The 16,439-nt window shown below is 44.4% G+C and overlaps 1 protein-coding gene across 2 annotated transcripts in view; it reads left to right on the top strand.

Annotated features, from left to right (window-relative positions):
* The window catches only part of scube1 (signal peptide, CUB domain, EGF-like 1), a gene marked incomplete at its 3' end in the record, with an annotated part of 116,031 nt that overhangs the window by 76,831 nt on the left and 22,761 nt on the right, over nt 1-16,439 (top strand). For both annotated transcript variants that reach the window (XM_079294554.1, XM_079294553.1), the window contains one exon: nt 2,121-2,237. In XM_079294554.1, coding sequence (XP_079150680.1) covers nt 2,121-2,237 — 117 coding nt within the window. The remainder of the gene's footprint in view (nt 1-2,120; nt 2,238-16,439) is intronic.

Genomic DNA, 16,439 nt, shown 5'->3' with positions numbered 1-16,439 from the left:
TATTACTCTGGAACATAATCAGCAGCTCATTTATTCATAGTGTCAACAGTCTCAGTAGAAAATACGCCAACTTTTGCACGTGTGGTGTTTGATTTGATCTTCTCCTTTAAAAAAGTTCAAACGTTTCCCAAATAAACACCAAAGAATGATTAGACAACAAACTAACAGGCCAAAATAATGTGATCAGAATCCAGCATTGGTGATTCCTAATGATGGAGAAGTTCACTGCAGAAATATGTGCGCACACACACACTCACACAAAAACCAGGCAAAGATAGAAATATGCAGGGTTAGATGGAGGTGGAGAGGCTTGGAGAGGGGGCTGAGGGGGTTATGAGGGGCTCGTCCAGCACATCAATCAGGCCCGGCGGTGCGTGTGTTCCCATGCTTGGTCTGGCCCCGGGGCTGGGCTGGGGCGTGGCCTGTAGGGGGGTGCTCTGAGCAGGACTGTGCTTACCCGGCCTCACCTAATGATAGGGCCAACTGTACTCAGTATAAATCACTCTGACCCATAAACACCACATCTGCACACATCAAGTCCACTCACATGCACTTGTAGCTTTACACACACAAAAAAAGTCTTATTGACTGAATACACCTGTGGAGGCACGTAGACCTTAACCTCACGTTAACGTAACAATACGCATTCCCACACAGTTGACAAAGACCCGACCTCGAGAGTGGAGAGGGGACAGGGGTCTTCTGTCTCACTTCTGTCCTGCCTCTTTCTAAAACACTTCTCCGTTCAAGACAGAGTTTGAAATAGCCTCAGAACTTCTCCTCCGGAGAGAGAGGACTAGACATGAAAAGGATTGCAAATGTTGAACACAGAGCTTTGACGGATAAGCACAGCGTGGAACAAATGCCGTCCAGAAAGCAGAGATTAAGGGAAGAAACCGTGAGATTGATGTTGTTTGGATCCGCGCAAAGACACACAAACAAATCCACAAACACCTTCCTGTTTCTCCATAGAATGCCACCGCCATCTTGGCTCCGATGCAGTTTGTGACTCTGCGTTCTGAAAGCCCATTATGCTAATGCTTTGACCTCTGGACGTGGATGTGTTTGCCAGCCTGAAAGGGCTTTTCCTATTTCCCTCTTCACTTCTCTTGGGCACACAATCTCCTGGCGTTTTAATTAAATGGGGAAAAACTTCCAAAAAGGAGGGGCACATCCACGATTTACTTGTTGGTGTTGTCCAGGAAAAGCCTTTGAATTCCAAATGTTAATTTTGTAGAAAACAAAGAACCTTTTTTTGATGATGTTATTTAAATTGAACCATTTGGGTAAAAAACAACCATCTAGAACTTCCTCTGGAATAACTGAAGTCAGACCCACCAGAAGACGAACAGCTACCAGCTGAAACGTCCTTATTAGGTGTAGTATTATTGAATCCCTTTCAACAAACACGAGTCAACATCAGATTTCAGCCTTCTCAGCACTTCTCTTCCCCATCGGGAAAGTGTGTGCTGAGCTTTGCTAAAGCAACAGCGGCTGGGCAGGTGAGCTGGAGTTACCATGAGCTGGTGTTTGTTTTGGGATCAGCTCGGGCGATATTCACAAGTCCCAGCAAACCTTTTATCTGCACCACGCACACCAACATTTTTTCTTGAGTAAAATATAAACGCAGAGTTCTGCTGAGTGTCTTCTCGACTTACATCACTCTACCTTGCACTAACTTTTATTTTTCTGTCGACTTACATTAACCCTTTCTTTTTACTTGGATACAGGACCAACCTTTGAGCCAAAGACTTCTTCACCCACCTTCTTCAGCGTAGTGTTTTTGTGTTCTTGTGATCACGCACAGCTGCCAATGATAAACACATCTTCATTGTGACTTTAGTGTATGAACACTGTATTCGTCGCTGTATAAAAAAAAGCCTCTACTCATGAAAACTGTGTTGTGATGTAATTTCATCATCTGTGTGTTGACAAAGCTACATGAGAATACATTACATCCTACTGTTTTGCTGTTTGTGTATTTTTCAACCGCATGAAGCTTTGTCTCAACCCACATCACCCTCCCGTTTCTTTTTCATGCTGCTTCCGAAGCGGGGGTCACATGTTAACACCCCCTTCTCCTCTGTCCCTCTCTCCAACTCTGTCCTGCCATCCTGCAGAGACCTGCGCCGTGAACAACGGCGGCTGCGACAGGACGTGTAAAGACACGGCCACAGGGGTGCGCTGCAGCTGCCCCGTGGGATTCACTCTGCAGCCTGATGGCAAAACCTGCAAAGGTCAGTGGATACACGGACGTGTGGGAACATGCACGCATGTGCAAGCATGCTGTGTGGGCAAAGAGTCCCACGGCTTTACCAACACAGTCTCACGCCACTTCGTGAAATGGTCACAAAATGCAATCTCTTTGTGTCGCTCGGCACGATTTCTTTTTCGGGACGACAAAGCTAAAAGCTACACCACAGCTAAAGTTAGGTTTAGGCAAAAAGAAACGCAGCGTAAGGTTTAGGGAAAACTGTCACAAATACTTTGGGAAAAAACTAGAACCAATGCTAAATGACCTTCTGTTTACATTGTTTTTGTGCTGAGCGTCAAGAAAAAAAGGCCATGACCTGGTATTGGGTCCGATTTTGGCAAGACCCGCCCTACATAGCATTCAAGCGCTCGGATTGGCCAGGCGTCCGTGCTCTTGCGAGGTACCAGTAACCTGATTTGTTCAAGTCCTATACCCTGACAATTGAGCTATTCTGATCCTAACCATTCAAGGTCAATGTCCAACCTCAACCAACTGTCTCAACCAGCTATGCAGAGCGGGTCTTGCCAAGAAATGCAGTGGGATTCGTAGGTACGCGTCACTAAGCACTTTGTGTATGCAGAGGACACCAGGTCCACCTGCTATGACTGGTATCTGAGTGATCCAGAGCCAAACCAGACCCCCGCCATCTGCTTCACTTCCAACCGCACAGAGCTCCGGTCGCGGTCACTGACGCTGCTTGTTGTTGTTGACATTGCCTCCGAGCATTTTTTCCTCTTCCGCCAGCCTGCCACTGACGTCAATGACAGTGGTCCGAAGAGAAGGCTGCTGCAGTGTGGGCCTAAACATCCCTACCAGCTTATTCTAGTGTTTCGTCTTTCCTTTTAAACACACAGCCTCGCTGAATGAGGCTGACCTGTGGGTTCAAACAGTGGTCTCTACAGGCAGTGGGGCCTTATTCTCGTCAGGACTGGACACAGTTGTTCCCTGCTGACATACAAGCCTAGATTGCACAATTCTAGTACAATGTTTGCTCTTTGTGTTATCTCTCCTCCATAGCTCAGCAAGGAAACACTGTTAGAGTGGAAATTGTATACTAAAAAGACATTAACTTTGGATGATACCCAGAACTGCTAAAACCTCATATTAGCTTCATATAAACTTTTGACTGCATTTCTGCATTTCTATCGATGACGATACTGTAGGGTTGCTGTATTGTTGCTTTCACAAAATATTTTCACAATGACTTTTTTGATAATTAATCATCAGTAATATCGATATAATGACGTGGGTAAAGAACAGCTAGAATAATATTGATATATTGCCCAGAGCCTATCTCATGTCTCTTGGGTAAAACTACCTGTGGTTAATTGTGAGAAGGGTAATGATATGGATGGAGAGATGAATCGGGCAGGCACAACCCCACAGGTAACAGACGTGGTCAAGGAGATATGACAGTCGTCACAGCAACACGGTGCAGGTCATGTGACAGCTGCATGACTCTTTTGCGCGTTGGAATTCCACGAGCATCGTGTGATGTGAGCTGGCTCTTTTAAATTGTATAATAGTGTACGCATACGTGTGTGTTCTGGATTGTGTATGTGCGTGTGTTTGCAGACTGAGCGTCAGGCCGTTTTGAGACTCTGACATGTAGGTGTGTGAAATCCTGGAGCCGGAGCTGTCTCAGGCCTGGCAGGCAGACGACGCGTCGGCAAACTTTGAGATGTTTGAACAGTGAGGCCCACACTGCCCACTGTCTCTCTCTCTCTCTCTCTCTCTCCTCCACCCATGACATACTCACACAGACAGCACCATCCAGCTGAAGTCTGGGAAATGTACTCAACTAGAGCAGTGATTCTCAACTGGTGGGTCGCGGACCCGTTTTCAGTGGGTCTTTGACTGACAAAATTTATTTTATTTTATTTTGAAGGGCATTTTTTATGCAGCGGAATTATTCCAGCATTTACGCCACTTGTTCAGCGGTGCAGGAAAAACACCGACCAATGCGTTGTGAATCACATCACGTGATGCAGCTCATCCAATCAAATATGGGTATTCTGTCAAGTTTCCTGACTTGAGTGAGATGTTCACACACCGTGACACACGGGGAGAGACGAGGATACAGAGAGCAGAGCAGGACTGTTAAGTTGTGAAAGTCAAATCATAGGACGATTTCCAAAAGAGAAAATTGGCCAGAGAGACCAGAGTCATAGAGGTGAATTCTTCCAACACTAAATTCTCTTTTTAGAAGACGAGAAAAATATAATATTGTGGCCTTTTCATTTGTGGCCTTTTCACTTAAATTCAGTTCACTGAATGAACTGAATTTAATGCTGCTTTCATTTCAGTGAAAATAATTTTTCTAAAATAAATTTTGTGACGAAATTTATTTTTTAATCCAGCCGTTATTTTACTTGAAATGAGAAGAACATTTATTCATGCATTATTTATAATCCATCCAGTTAAATTAGAAAAATTTGAATAATATTTGTTAAAATATAATTGATGTGTACTCTCTTTATTTGATTTGGCAGTTGTTTACTACACAGAGACGTTGTTACTACTACTGGACGTATTGAATAATTATTATATTAAATATATTATATATAATATTATATATTATAATTATATATATATAGTTCTATAAATATATATATATATATATATATATATATATATATATATACATGTATAAATAATTTGGGTCGTGGGCGGCTTGTCATTAAGGGGTGATGGTGGGTCCTGCAGCCGGACCAGTTTAGTGAAGTTTAGGCCCGTTAAGTTTAGGTTAAGGTCATGGTTTAGGTTAGAGTACGTTTTTAGTTTAGCTTAGAGGAGCTTTATCCTCATGGTTACAAACATAACCGTTTGGTTAAGGTTAAGGAGCGATGGCGGTCGACGTTAAAAGAAACCAATGTTGACTGTCAGTTGGAAACAGCATATGAGCAGCGTTAAGAATATCTCAGTTTTCATCGCTCTAGAGGTTTTTACCACAGAGGTCTCCTCTAAACCGGAAAAAACCCTGATTACAGATGTTTAAAAAATCAGTGTTTCGTTCAAAATCAGTGTTTCTCCGACGCTGTTCGGCGGATGCAGCCGTGATAACCAACGCCGACATAAAAAGGATATGATGGTACTGACAGGTGACCAAATGAAAACCACCATTAGCTTGATTAAAATGAGTGATTCCTCTGTGTCTGTGGTAAACATTTGGGATAATGTAAGCACACAATTCAACAACATATATAGCAAAGGTCCAGTCATATTTTGATAATATGCTTCATAAAAGTTACACATTATACCTCTAAAGTGTGATGTTTTGTTGACTCATCCATCAGACCCGATGTCACCAGACTTGAGGTCAATAGAGGGCTTTGTCACGTAAACAATTGTTGTTTTGAGCACTTTGCTGAAACAGTTGATTGTGTTTTCATGGGGCGACAGAACATATTGAACATGAAAAGCCACATTCATGAGGCCAGCCGTTGGGTTCTAGAAGCCCCTCCAGCAGTATCGTCTGCTGACAGACATGTAACACTGCAGTTGCATGCTGGTAGAACATCCCGTCTGCCGTTCTGATGTCGAGTTCAAACCCAGCAGCTTGTGCAAACACTTCCACTCTGTCTTCCCGCGGTGATTTGTGGTCCTGACAGGACCTGGCATTTACAGTGGTGGAAAAATGAAAAGTTTCCCCTCTTGTGTTCGGCCAAGAGTTGAGTGGAGAAGATGGATAGTAGTGCAGTCCAGCTGTGTCCCACCCACATAATTTGGTTGTCGATCAGCCCCCCGGGCTTCATAAATCCCAGAGCGGGAATCAGTGCTAAGGGGAGTTGAGAGACACAGAGGAGGCGGCGCACATCGATCAGTATCTATCACCTGGGCACCAGGCAGGGAGACACACACTTCTGCATACACACACATCGGGTGTGCTCGATGCTGCTGTTTGTACCTCAGCTAGACCCAGACCACGATGTGCAGGACTTATAGGATGTGGGAGAACATGAATATCGAGTGACATCAGATCTCTGAGGGGAAAATCTAAATCTTTTAAATTTACTGTAGGGAACTAAATATTCTGGAGCTGAGGTAGAATGTACAAGAGGTAACCACATCAACTTCAAGGCTGAAAGGATTGTCAGGATGTGAACTTTTACGTTTGTTTGGTAAAATGTCTCCCATTCACTTTAAAGGGTCGCCCAAATTACTAAAGACTTATTAGTCCAGGTTTTGAGATGTCTGTCTCTGGAGATAGGGAGGTGGATGGAATGATGTTTTCTGTCCTCATAACATTGAAAAATTCCTTTCCAATTTGTCTTTCCAAAACCAATGTCCCCATTGCTCAGAGTAATCAACAGACTATGAACAGTTTTTCTTGGAATCAGTTTCGACTGAACAAATAGTCCCATAGAGCAGCTTGTTCCAGATCTGGGCATTGTACGGCCCGCTGGCCATATCCCGCCCGTTGGCTATCGCCGACCGGCCCGTGAGACGTCAATGGGAAATTAGGAATAAAACGTAAATAATTGTACAAATAATTGTAGACATTGTAATGTACGGTATGTGGCAACAGTATGTTCAAGAAATCCCTTAGCACCACCACGAGAGGCCACGACCTGAAACTACAGGTACAGCACCAGCATGGTCCACGGAAACCTTTCTTTGCAAGCAGAACACCACCACTATTGAACAGCTTGAGTCAAGAAACAGGGAGAGAATGGCAACATCATCAAAGCCTACATCAATACATATTCTCCTACTAGTTCACCGTCCAGTCTCACGCATTGTGTTAATACAACTAACAAACCTTGAGACTCAACGAAATTCGGATGAGGATCAAGCCACCACCTTGATCTCAATACTCTAACGGGTACCTAATGACCTTCACTGAAGGTAATCTCATTCAAGGTAATCCCAATAATGGCAGTGTCGGCACTTTAACAAGGGATGTTGCAGTGACCTGGTCAGCTTCTTAAACCCCTTGGCCACTACGATGCTCCCATCTATAACCTTTTAAAACTGCTCCTTGCCAGGTTGGAGCCTATCCCATCATGCAATTGACAGAAGGCACGTTACCCATTCTTAAACTGCATGTCTTTGAACCTGGAGGAAGCTGCCAATACATTCAAACTCTTGCTGTAAGGTGACTGTGCTTTTTTATTGACGGTGCCTGAAGAGCATTTTGTAAATGCTCCTGTATGACAGGGGGCTTCCTGTAACCTTGGCAACAGCACACAGAGGTTGCAGTGGCTCTCTGAGAGTTAGTGAATCAATATCTCCTGCTGAAGCCATATGTGTGTGTGTGTGTGTGTGTGTGTGTGTGTGTGTGTGTGTGTGTGTGTGTGTGGGCGCGTCGACTCCGGTAGCACATGTAATCCCAGTCGTGTTAGCAGCGTATTGTAGGATGCAGTATGAAATATAATTGCTGGCATTTAGTAGTTTACCGAACATAGTAGTTAGCGGCAAGATAAATGCCACACTGTGAGGTGGTCTCGTCTAACGTGCCACTGAATTGCTTGATAGAGACAGACAGCTCTCTCTAACTCTCTCCCTGTCTGTGTCAACCTTACTCGAAAGCTCTAAAGGGGATGTGCCCCGTTGTGCCTGTCTATCATAATCATTTCAATATAAACTATGTAGGGCATGTTTAAAACCCACCAGTCCGATAAACGCCCTTTCATCTGCGCTGACAGACGAGCCGGTTCAGCCTCTCACGATGACAGACACGCCAACCCGAGGAGGCGGTTCATCACTGGGCTCTCGTGCCGACAAATGGGTGAGAAAGAGAGAGAGAGAGAGAGAGAGAGAGGAGGAAGATTTTCTTTGTTTAACCCTTTCCAGATGTTTGATTAGAAGGTGCACGCTGGAGGAAGGATGAGTTACTGTTTGTGTGTGTCTGTCTGTTTTTGTGGGTTAATTAACACACATTGAGGTCGCGTGTTAGTTTGTGTTTTGTGCACATGCAAGCTCCTTGGAGGCTGGATGTGTGTGCTTGTGGTTGCGTGTGGATAGCGTGTGGTTGGCGCACTGTACAGCACTCAGTGTGTATTGGCACCTGAGACACGTCCCCACTGGCCTGCATTCCTCCTCCACCTGAAAAGACCTGAAAGTGTGCACACACACACAAACACATCCACCTGGAAGCTAATAGCCGTTTAACAAAGGAACGTCATGACCACTTTATGCATACAAACATGCACTTTGTCACAGTTGTCAGGTTTCCATCACAATTGGTTACAAGTTGTAATCCATTTTCCATAAAACCGGCAAAATAAATATGAATTATCATTATATTATTCAGAGTTTGGTGCATTTAGATAAACAGTTGGTGGTGCTAATTTTTCAGTCGGTAGTATTAAACCAAGAGGGCACATCAATAGGATGTAGAGCTCCAATCACAACTCTTATCAGTGGAAAACAATGTCGAAAACATTATGGAAATATGACATTTGGTTGTTTATACATGAGGGACAGCGCCTGTACCATTTTCGAAATATTAGTTGCAGTACATTACATTGGTTTTAATCATAGAGCGTATGTAAGAAATGCACGTAGTTTTTGTGACGTCACGTTTTAAAGTTTGGCGTTTTGGATTACGGCCGTTGCCATCTCGGCTTTTTGCAACCACTGAATGGAAGTTACTTTATTTGGACTGCTGAGACATAGAGACAACATATACGGCTCTGGTAATGACCTGTCAATCCCAAGCTAGCCCGCCCTAAAGCATCCCCTGCTTTATGGTCTGTGTGACTCTAAATGGACCATCATTTACTAAATGAACATCATGCTGTATTGAAGAAGACTTGCAACTGGAGATTGAGACATAAACTCATGTTTAAAATCTTTACTGAGGGAATAACTCAAGAGAGAAGTAGAGTAGTTTTGCTGCTCTTACAATCCATTCTTTTGGTGTGATAATACTTATGTGTGTTGGTACAATTTGTCTCAGAAGTAGCCTGGGGGTTTCTGTTGCCCCAGTGAAGAGTCACAGATAAGTGTCCACACTGGTCCTGGGAACTAATCCAGTCATAAAGCCGCGGTATCCATCACCTTACATGACTGCAGCCCGGCCGGCATCCCTCGCTCCGGCCCAGCTAGGCCCAGATCACTGGCTGTTTTATTGTTGTGTAAAGAGTTTCCCTTGGCCCACATGCCCAGAAAACCAGCGCTCTCCAAGAAAACTAGAACCCCTGTACTCAGTCCGTAATTATTTGTAGAGGTTCGGGTTTCTGCAAATCATTTAATTGCTTTTTACTGCAAATATTTGGTGAAACTATATTTGGTAAAACTCTCCACTGTGTGCAGCTCATACCCTGGAGGTACGAGTAGCACATTCCTGCAAGCAAGTCTAAGTGACAACGCAAGAGTTTTATCCCTGGTCGGTTTGTCTCAGTCTTTCTCTCAGGAACAAGGTAACCAGACAAGCCTCTTACATAACAGCCTGACCCTGGGCTTGACCTGTAGATTCAGGGGTCAGAGGTGAGGAGTTACGGTTCAGTCTCTCCACCCTCATTGGTGGCGGTCGGTTTAGGCTTCAGTGCTGATCAATCAGTTCAGCCCCCCCGGTCTTCATCAGACAGCTGAGCCCTGCAGCAGCATCAGGGTCCCTTCTGGAGTCAGATTTCTCATTCCAAACACTGGACTTCTCAAACCCAGCCCGAGGCTTACAGAAGAGCAGGCAGGGGGGTGGAGGACTTGTTTCCTTTGGCCCAGGTGGATATTAGCAAGCCTTCTCATTTGGCCCTTAGCCTCCTTCTCAGCCAGAGCAGTGTATGTGAAAAGTTCACATCCAAAATATATAACCTGGAAGAAAAATGAATCCCCTCAAGGTCGCCGTTCAACTACCAGTGGATTCACTTCAAATTCTCGTTGTGCAAAAGGCCTGCCATTTGGATTACTGAAATATTGCATTAAAAAGTGCCTGAATATGTTTTTTAACCCAATTTATTCCTAATCAATTACTCACACCAAGCAAACTTGCTGCTCCAAGGCCCTGTCCACATTAACATGAATCTTGGGTGATCCGATCACAGGTGGACAGCTCTAAGTACAGGTGTGAATGCACTGAGGACACATTGAAATCCAATTGCTCAGACCACATTTGGTGGCAGTCTAGGCATATGGCAGTGTGTACATGAATGTGTCCACATTAACGACCGCCTACTCAGACGTCCTCTAAACGGAAGTACATACTCCCTCACTTGTATCAAATTAAGTAAGCTGTTGGTCCACAAGGTCTGAAACTAGGCCATAGAGATATATCACAAACACACATCTTTGGCAATTTGTGCTTCCTAGAACACGCCCAGGACTACACACAGTCTATACTGTTTGATTTCTTCTTATTTTAATTCTCGGCGGCCTAGGCACAGGAAGTGCATTGCTGGCTCCTGCAGGTTAAAAACAACACAAATGGAAATGATGTACATGTTTATTTGCATATAGAGTGAGGAAGTAAGATCCGATCACAAGTGGTCACTGGAGAGGCAATATAATGCCAGGTGTAAACTGCACTTCCTTAAATGGCCACTGCTGGCTCCAAAAGACAGTTAATCCCCATAGATGCCCATGTTAAAATGCCCAACTCTACATGTACAAAACAGCCCGGTAAAAGAAAACGTTCTATGTCTCTTCAGCTCATATCCCCATTCATGACAAATGTACTGAAGGTGAATATTATTAATTCATATAACTCACCTGTTTCAATTACATTAAGCCTGAAGGTTAAGCATCATTCTTTGAGTGAAAGGTGGGTGTTGCTGCTCTACTGCGTCACCTGTCTCAGCTGTCTCAGCTCCTCCAACGACCCCCCTCTTTGCCCATTTTTAGAGTGAGGCGGAGTCATCGCTGCAAAGAAGGCGACGCCTGGAGCCGCCCACTTTGAGCTTCACAGCGGCTCTTCAGAAAGCTATGGGTGATGTCATCGAGATGACGTCCATATTTCTTTCAGTCTATGGTGTGTGTCGGTGCACTTAGAGCTGTTTACTTGTGATCAGATCACCCAGGACATTGCGGGTGTGAACAGGGCCTAAGATTTTCATGGTCTGTCATACAACACCTGAACCACAGCTGCTTCCTCTGCTGCTAAAGAGTGTCAGACAACTGTGCTCCTGACTGAAACCATTGCTACAGCATTTCATCAGTTAACTATGGATTAGAATGCAAACATTTAACTTTCTTCAATAGTATGACTGATTAACTTCACAGCTGTCAGATACCAGCAAAGACTAATGTCACGTGAGTAAATATGTGCGTTTACAGCCACCTCTTTTTATGTGCATTTTGAATTTGCACATCAAAGAGTAAAAATCTGAAATATTGCAAAAAAGTTTTACTCTTGGCTGAGTTAGAAAAGTTTGTGTGTTGATGAAAAGAAAATGTAACAAAGTGCAGTGAAGCACGTAACTTTAATGTAATTTAAGCTTCAGATGAAGAGTTGAGTGGAGCGATGAGGAGACTGTAACCTTCCTCACATTACATACATCAAACATCAATACATCAAACAAACAGAAATGTCATTTTTTCTTCACATTTTGTATGTTTTTTGCTCGTTTCACATTTGCCTGGAGCTCATTTTACTGCGTCATTTCATTGCACCCTCTTCTTCTGCAATTGTTTAGGAGCACCCAACTTGGCTTATTAGCACCACGATGCTATGTCGATGCTCCCAACTCCCAATTGTACAGCAGTGGATGGAAATCTGTATCAGTTAGCTTTTTTTTGTGCAGGTTTTCTGTAAATTTTGTTAAGATTTGCACAAAATTTTTATGGAAGCAGTCAGACCTGACAGGAAGACTCCCTCCTGGCTGGTGTGATCCCATCGCAAGATGGTCTCTAGTTATCATTATTTCATATTAAATAGAATAAAGTTTAAATATAGAACAAGGTTAATACAGTATAATGTTGTGTTTTCATGGAACATTTTCTTCAATCATTTCAGAGTAATCATTTTTTTTATTTCAATTTATAGTCTCACACTTTTTCATGAGCTATGTTCAATTGGAAATAGACAGCTTTTGTCAGTCTCTTTATTTCTTTATTTTGGTCGTTTAATTGCTCTTAAATCCAGCTTTAAAAAGGCTGTAAAAAGTACCACATGTGGTCGTTTTGAAACCTGCACATGCAGCCAGCCGATAGCCAGTCTGTCAGCAAGAGATTGGAAATGTCTGTCAGCGTTGTGTGATATTCAGAGAGATAAACAGCTCTTGGTAAAGGGTGAAAGTATTGATCGAAGGCCGGAGCAACATATTGATCGTCTAGAGCAGCGGTTCCCAAACTTTTTAGGCCACGCACCCCCTCCTACATCCCGACCGGGTTCACGCACCCCCAACCCCCCCCCCCCCCACACCTTAAAAAAAAAAAAGCAACAGAGCCGCATAAAAATCGGACGAATGAGAGAACAGTTTCCTCGCGCGTGGCGTTTGTTTACAAGATAAAAAACACAAAAACTCTTCCTGCACCGTGCCTTAGAAAAGGTAACGGACGTAACGTTACGAAGGTAACGGACGATTGGCCAGATTGGCCACATCTGTAGGCTCGTCTACTTGCAGAGAGTAAAACTCACTCTTCTTCACGCGACCGACCAATGCAGCCAGGATGTCTTCGGACAAAGCATCGATGCGGCGTGACAGTGTTGTTGGACACCGGGATCACGTCCAACTTTTCCGCTTCTCTCTCCAATCATACATTCCACCATCTCTTTAACATTTGTCCCTCTCCTTCTCCCTATTACACGGTCAGAATACTACCACAACACGCCGCCTGTCTCCGGCAGAAATGCGCTCATCCACGCACGGGAACAACACCGAGTTGTAATATATACCTCCATAACACCCCGCCACTCTCGGCTCATACCTCCCCAGCAACGAGGCACATCACCCGGTCACAATACCTCCAGAATGTCCCCCGGGTGAAATCCGGGACTTGGTTTTATGGTTCCGAGTGGCGGCGCTCACTCGTTGGCGCCGGGACGCGAGGTCTCCAGCCGTCCCCGCCGTGAGGCACCCGATCGTCAGGTCTGTCAGCCCTCGGAACAGGCCGCGGGTCAACAACTCGTGGGTGGCGGGGCAGAGGCGAGGCAGATCACAGAAAAATAATAAAGACTAGAGTATGGCAAAGATATGTTGATGAGAAGCGTATTTGTACGTCAAACACAAACGTAATCAGGGAGAAAATACGTTCGTGGTAAAACGTAATTGAGAATGCATTTTAGTTTTGGGGGAACGTAATTTTTAGGAGACAGGACTGCACCGTCATTACATTTTTCCTCTCGCGCACCCCCTAGAGGCAGCTCGCACCCCACTTTGGGAATCCCTGGTCTAGAGTAAATATCAGAGATGGATCCCGGGAGACAGCCAGTGTGTGTGTGTATCCTTGTGTTGTGAAAGTGACGAATGAATCCTCTCCCACAAGGGCAGACAGCCGTTTGTGGAGGAAACATTGAAGTGAGAGAAGTGTGCATGCTTTTTACCCTTTTGTGTGATCGTTGGAAATAAGCAGAGACAAATGCCAGCGTGTTTTTCTCCTCAGTCCATGTGAAGCACTAATTAGTTCATTAGGAGCGTCTTCATGAACAAACGCCTCAGGCCAGATGGCTTCTGGCACCCCAGATGTTTGTACATGATGACATCAAGTGCCCATTCATGTGAACACTGATTTTATTCACAATTTTACTCTTCTGCTCTTATACAGAGAAAGCTGTTGTTGTATTTCTACATTTGTAACCATGCCAGCGACATGGCTCGATGGATGTCGATGTGAGTCTTTCAGTCTGTCTGATGTTTGGTCCACTTCGATCTAGACTAAAATATCTTTACTATGAGATGGATTCCCATGACATTTATTTCAGAGGTTAAATCCTGATGACTTCGGTTAACCCCTGACCTTTTATCTGCCACCACCAACCATTCAAAGATTTTACTTATCCAGTGAAATCTCAACAGCTACCAGATGGATTCTCTAACTTCTCATCTAGTGCCATCAGAATCTGAATTGATCCGATACGAAAAGTGTATGACCTGTAATTAATGATATTCCAATTAGTCTGAGTTGCACCTGCAGCCTTGTGGCACCTTTGTCAGGCAGAACATGTAAAGCCTCGGACATTCGTTCGGTAGGTGCTTCCATTCGTACTCCCATTGAGGGTCTGCGTCGGTCTGGCTTTCCAGGCATGCACATTTACCGGTCCACACTCCATACCATTTGATTGCACTAATGCACCAAGATGTTGAGTGCCAGAGATTCACTGGCATTTGACTGTCATTGTATTTATTTAAGAGCAAAATATTTAGATACAGGTAACTGTGGATCTCCTCGCACAACTTCTATTCAGGACAAGCATCCACTTTGTTATCTTCTTCTTCCTCTTGGCAAACCAGCTCGAGGTGCAAACACCACCAACTGGGCTGGAGTGTTGCACAAAACTGGAGGATGCCTAAAGTGTGTGTGGTCACATTTTGGGTGGTTTGCGCAGACATGGGCGGATACGGACATATACATCTCTCAGACCAAAGCAGACCCTCATGGACAAGCGGGCGAGGAAAGTATGAATTGGTCTTAATAACTGTTGAGGCAGTATTCTCAAAGTCATCTCCTTGATCTAACCTGGATTGTACCTCATTCCTACTTTGCTTTGGACAAAAACAGCTGATGAATATTGTGCTAATAAGCAAATACTAGCACGTTAGCATGACAAACTACAATGGTTGCAGTGGTAAACATTGATGAAAGCCCTGTTGATGGAGGATAAACACCAGAGGGACAACTGACATTCTCGGAACTGGCCACCCTTCATTCTCCCTGCACCCACTCTCCTGTGCTCTCTCGCCACTCACTGAACTTTATTATTTCAAGATGTGTGGAGGCTTAATGTATTTATTTAAGCTCAAAGCTTATTTAAGCTCCATTAAAGGTAATTATAGACCCCGTTATGAGGCTCAGCCATCCCCAGAGTGGCCATTAAGTGTGGGCAGCTGCGGCCGTTCTGCCAGTGTTTGTGGCTGCCAGAATAATTACGAAGCTGTGTCTGTCTGCATTGGGTAGACCCAGGGTGGTATCCACTGTTTCGACATAGGCATTAGAGCAGAGACGTCGTGGGCAGAGGGGGAATGTTGTGGACTTGCTCACTTGCCAACACGCCTGATTCAAGAATCCAGTTTTCCTCAACTCCTGAAGCTGTTCTTCTTGTGGTTTCTGTGCCGTTTTTTCTTATCTGATTCCTTCAAAAATCACAAAATGGAGGAAAAGATCAAGTTAAAATTTCCTTGTCTTGAAAAGAAGTCTCAGGGTTGGCAATTATACAGTGTGTGTGTGTCTAACCTGAAGGGAGGGGGAAAAGCCATTCCTCCTGCTGTGTCACAGATAGAGATCAGCCTACCAGCTACTGTCAGCATGTCAAAGAAAAGAACAAGAAGATGACCATGACTGATTTCAATCCTTTGGCAGACGGCGCTGCAGGTTAGACATGAGACAACAGAGCATTGGAGGAGCGAAAATAAATTAAAAACAAGAGAGCATCAGACAGGAGGAAAAGCACAAAGTCAAGAGGAGGTCACAGACTGGCAGTTGAGAGCAGATCTAAAAGCTTCTCTCCTGATATGATATCACATTTCGGGACGTTAGATGTACACTTAAGTCTACTTGAACAGCCTTACCTGTCCTACTCTCCTTAAAAAAAACAGAGCCTCATTTCCTTCCTGCCATGGGGATATCCGTTTCAGCCGAGCCAGATGGAGGGACAGTCCCTCGAACAGGCCGCTGACAGGGCACAGCGGGACACACAGTTTACTACATTTTTACCGCACGAGCAGCTACCTCGCTGTGGATTCCTGTCTCGGCTCCATATTTAGATGAAGAGTTCATTCAGTAGAAGCTCCCTGACGATACAGACTGAGATGATCAGACCAGGGAGGCCAGAGTCTACCCTGATGGAAAAACACAGCGGCTTAGTTACTGTCTGGTTTATAAGGGCTCCTATCACGCTACACTGAGGGCCATTTGAGAGTGTGTGTTGACTGGACCTCTCTGTCCTCTCACAACCTTCTCTTGACCCTGTTAACAGCGGGGTCTGAATTGATCAAGCTACCAACACACTCTCACTCCTGACTCGTCAAATACTGACCGATCAGTGGCCCTATGGTGCTCTTCTAACACCTCTAGTGTCAGTTTTGAACGTGTCTGGGATGGAGTGTCAGTTTCCGCTCATTACGTGTCTTTTCAAAATAAACGACTT

This window comes from Melanostigma gelatinosum (genome assembly GCF_949748355.1).
Source record: "Melanostigma gelatinosum genome assembly, chromosome: 22".
Taxonomy (NCBI): Eukaryota; Metazoa; Chordata; class Actinopteri; order Perciformes; family Zoarcidae; genus Melanostigma; species Melanostigma gelatinosum.
This window is presented reverse-complemented; position numbering and strand designations above follow the sequence as displayed.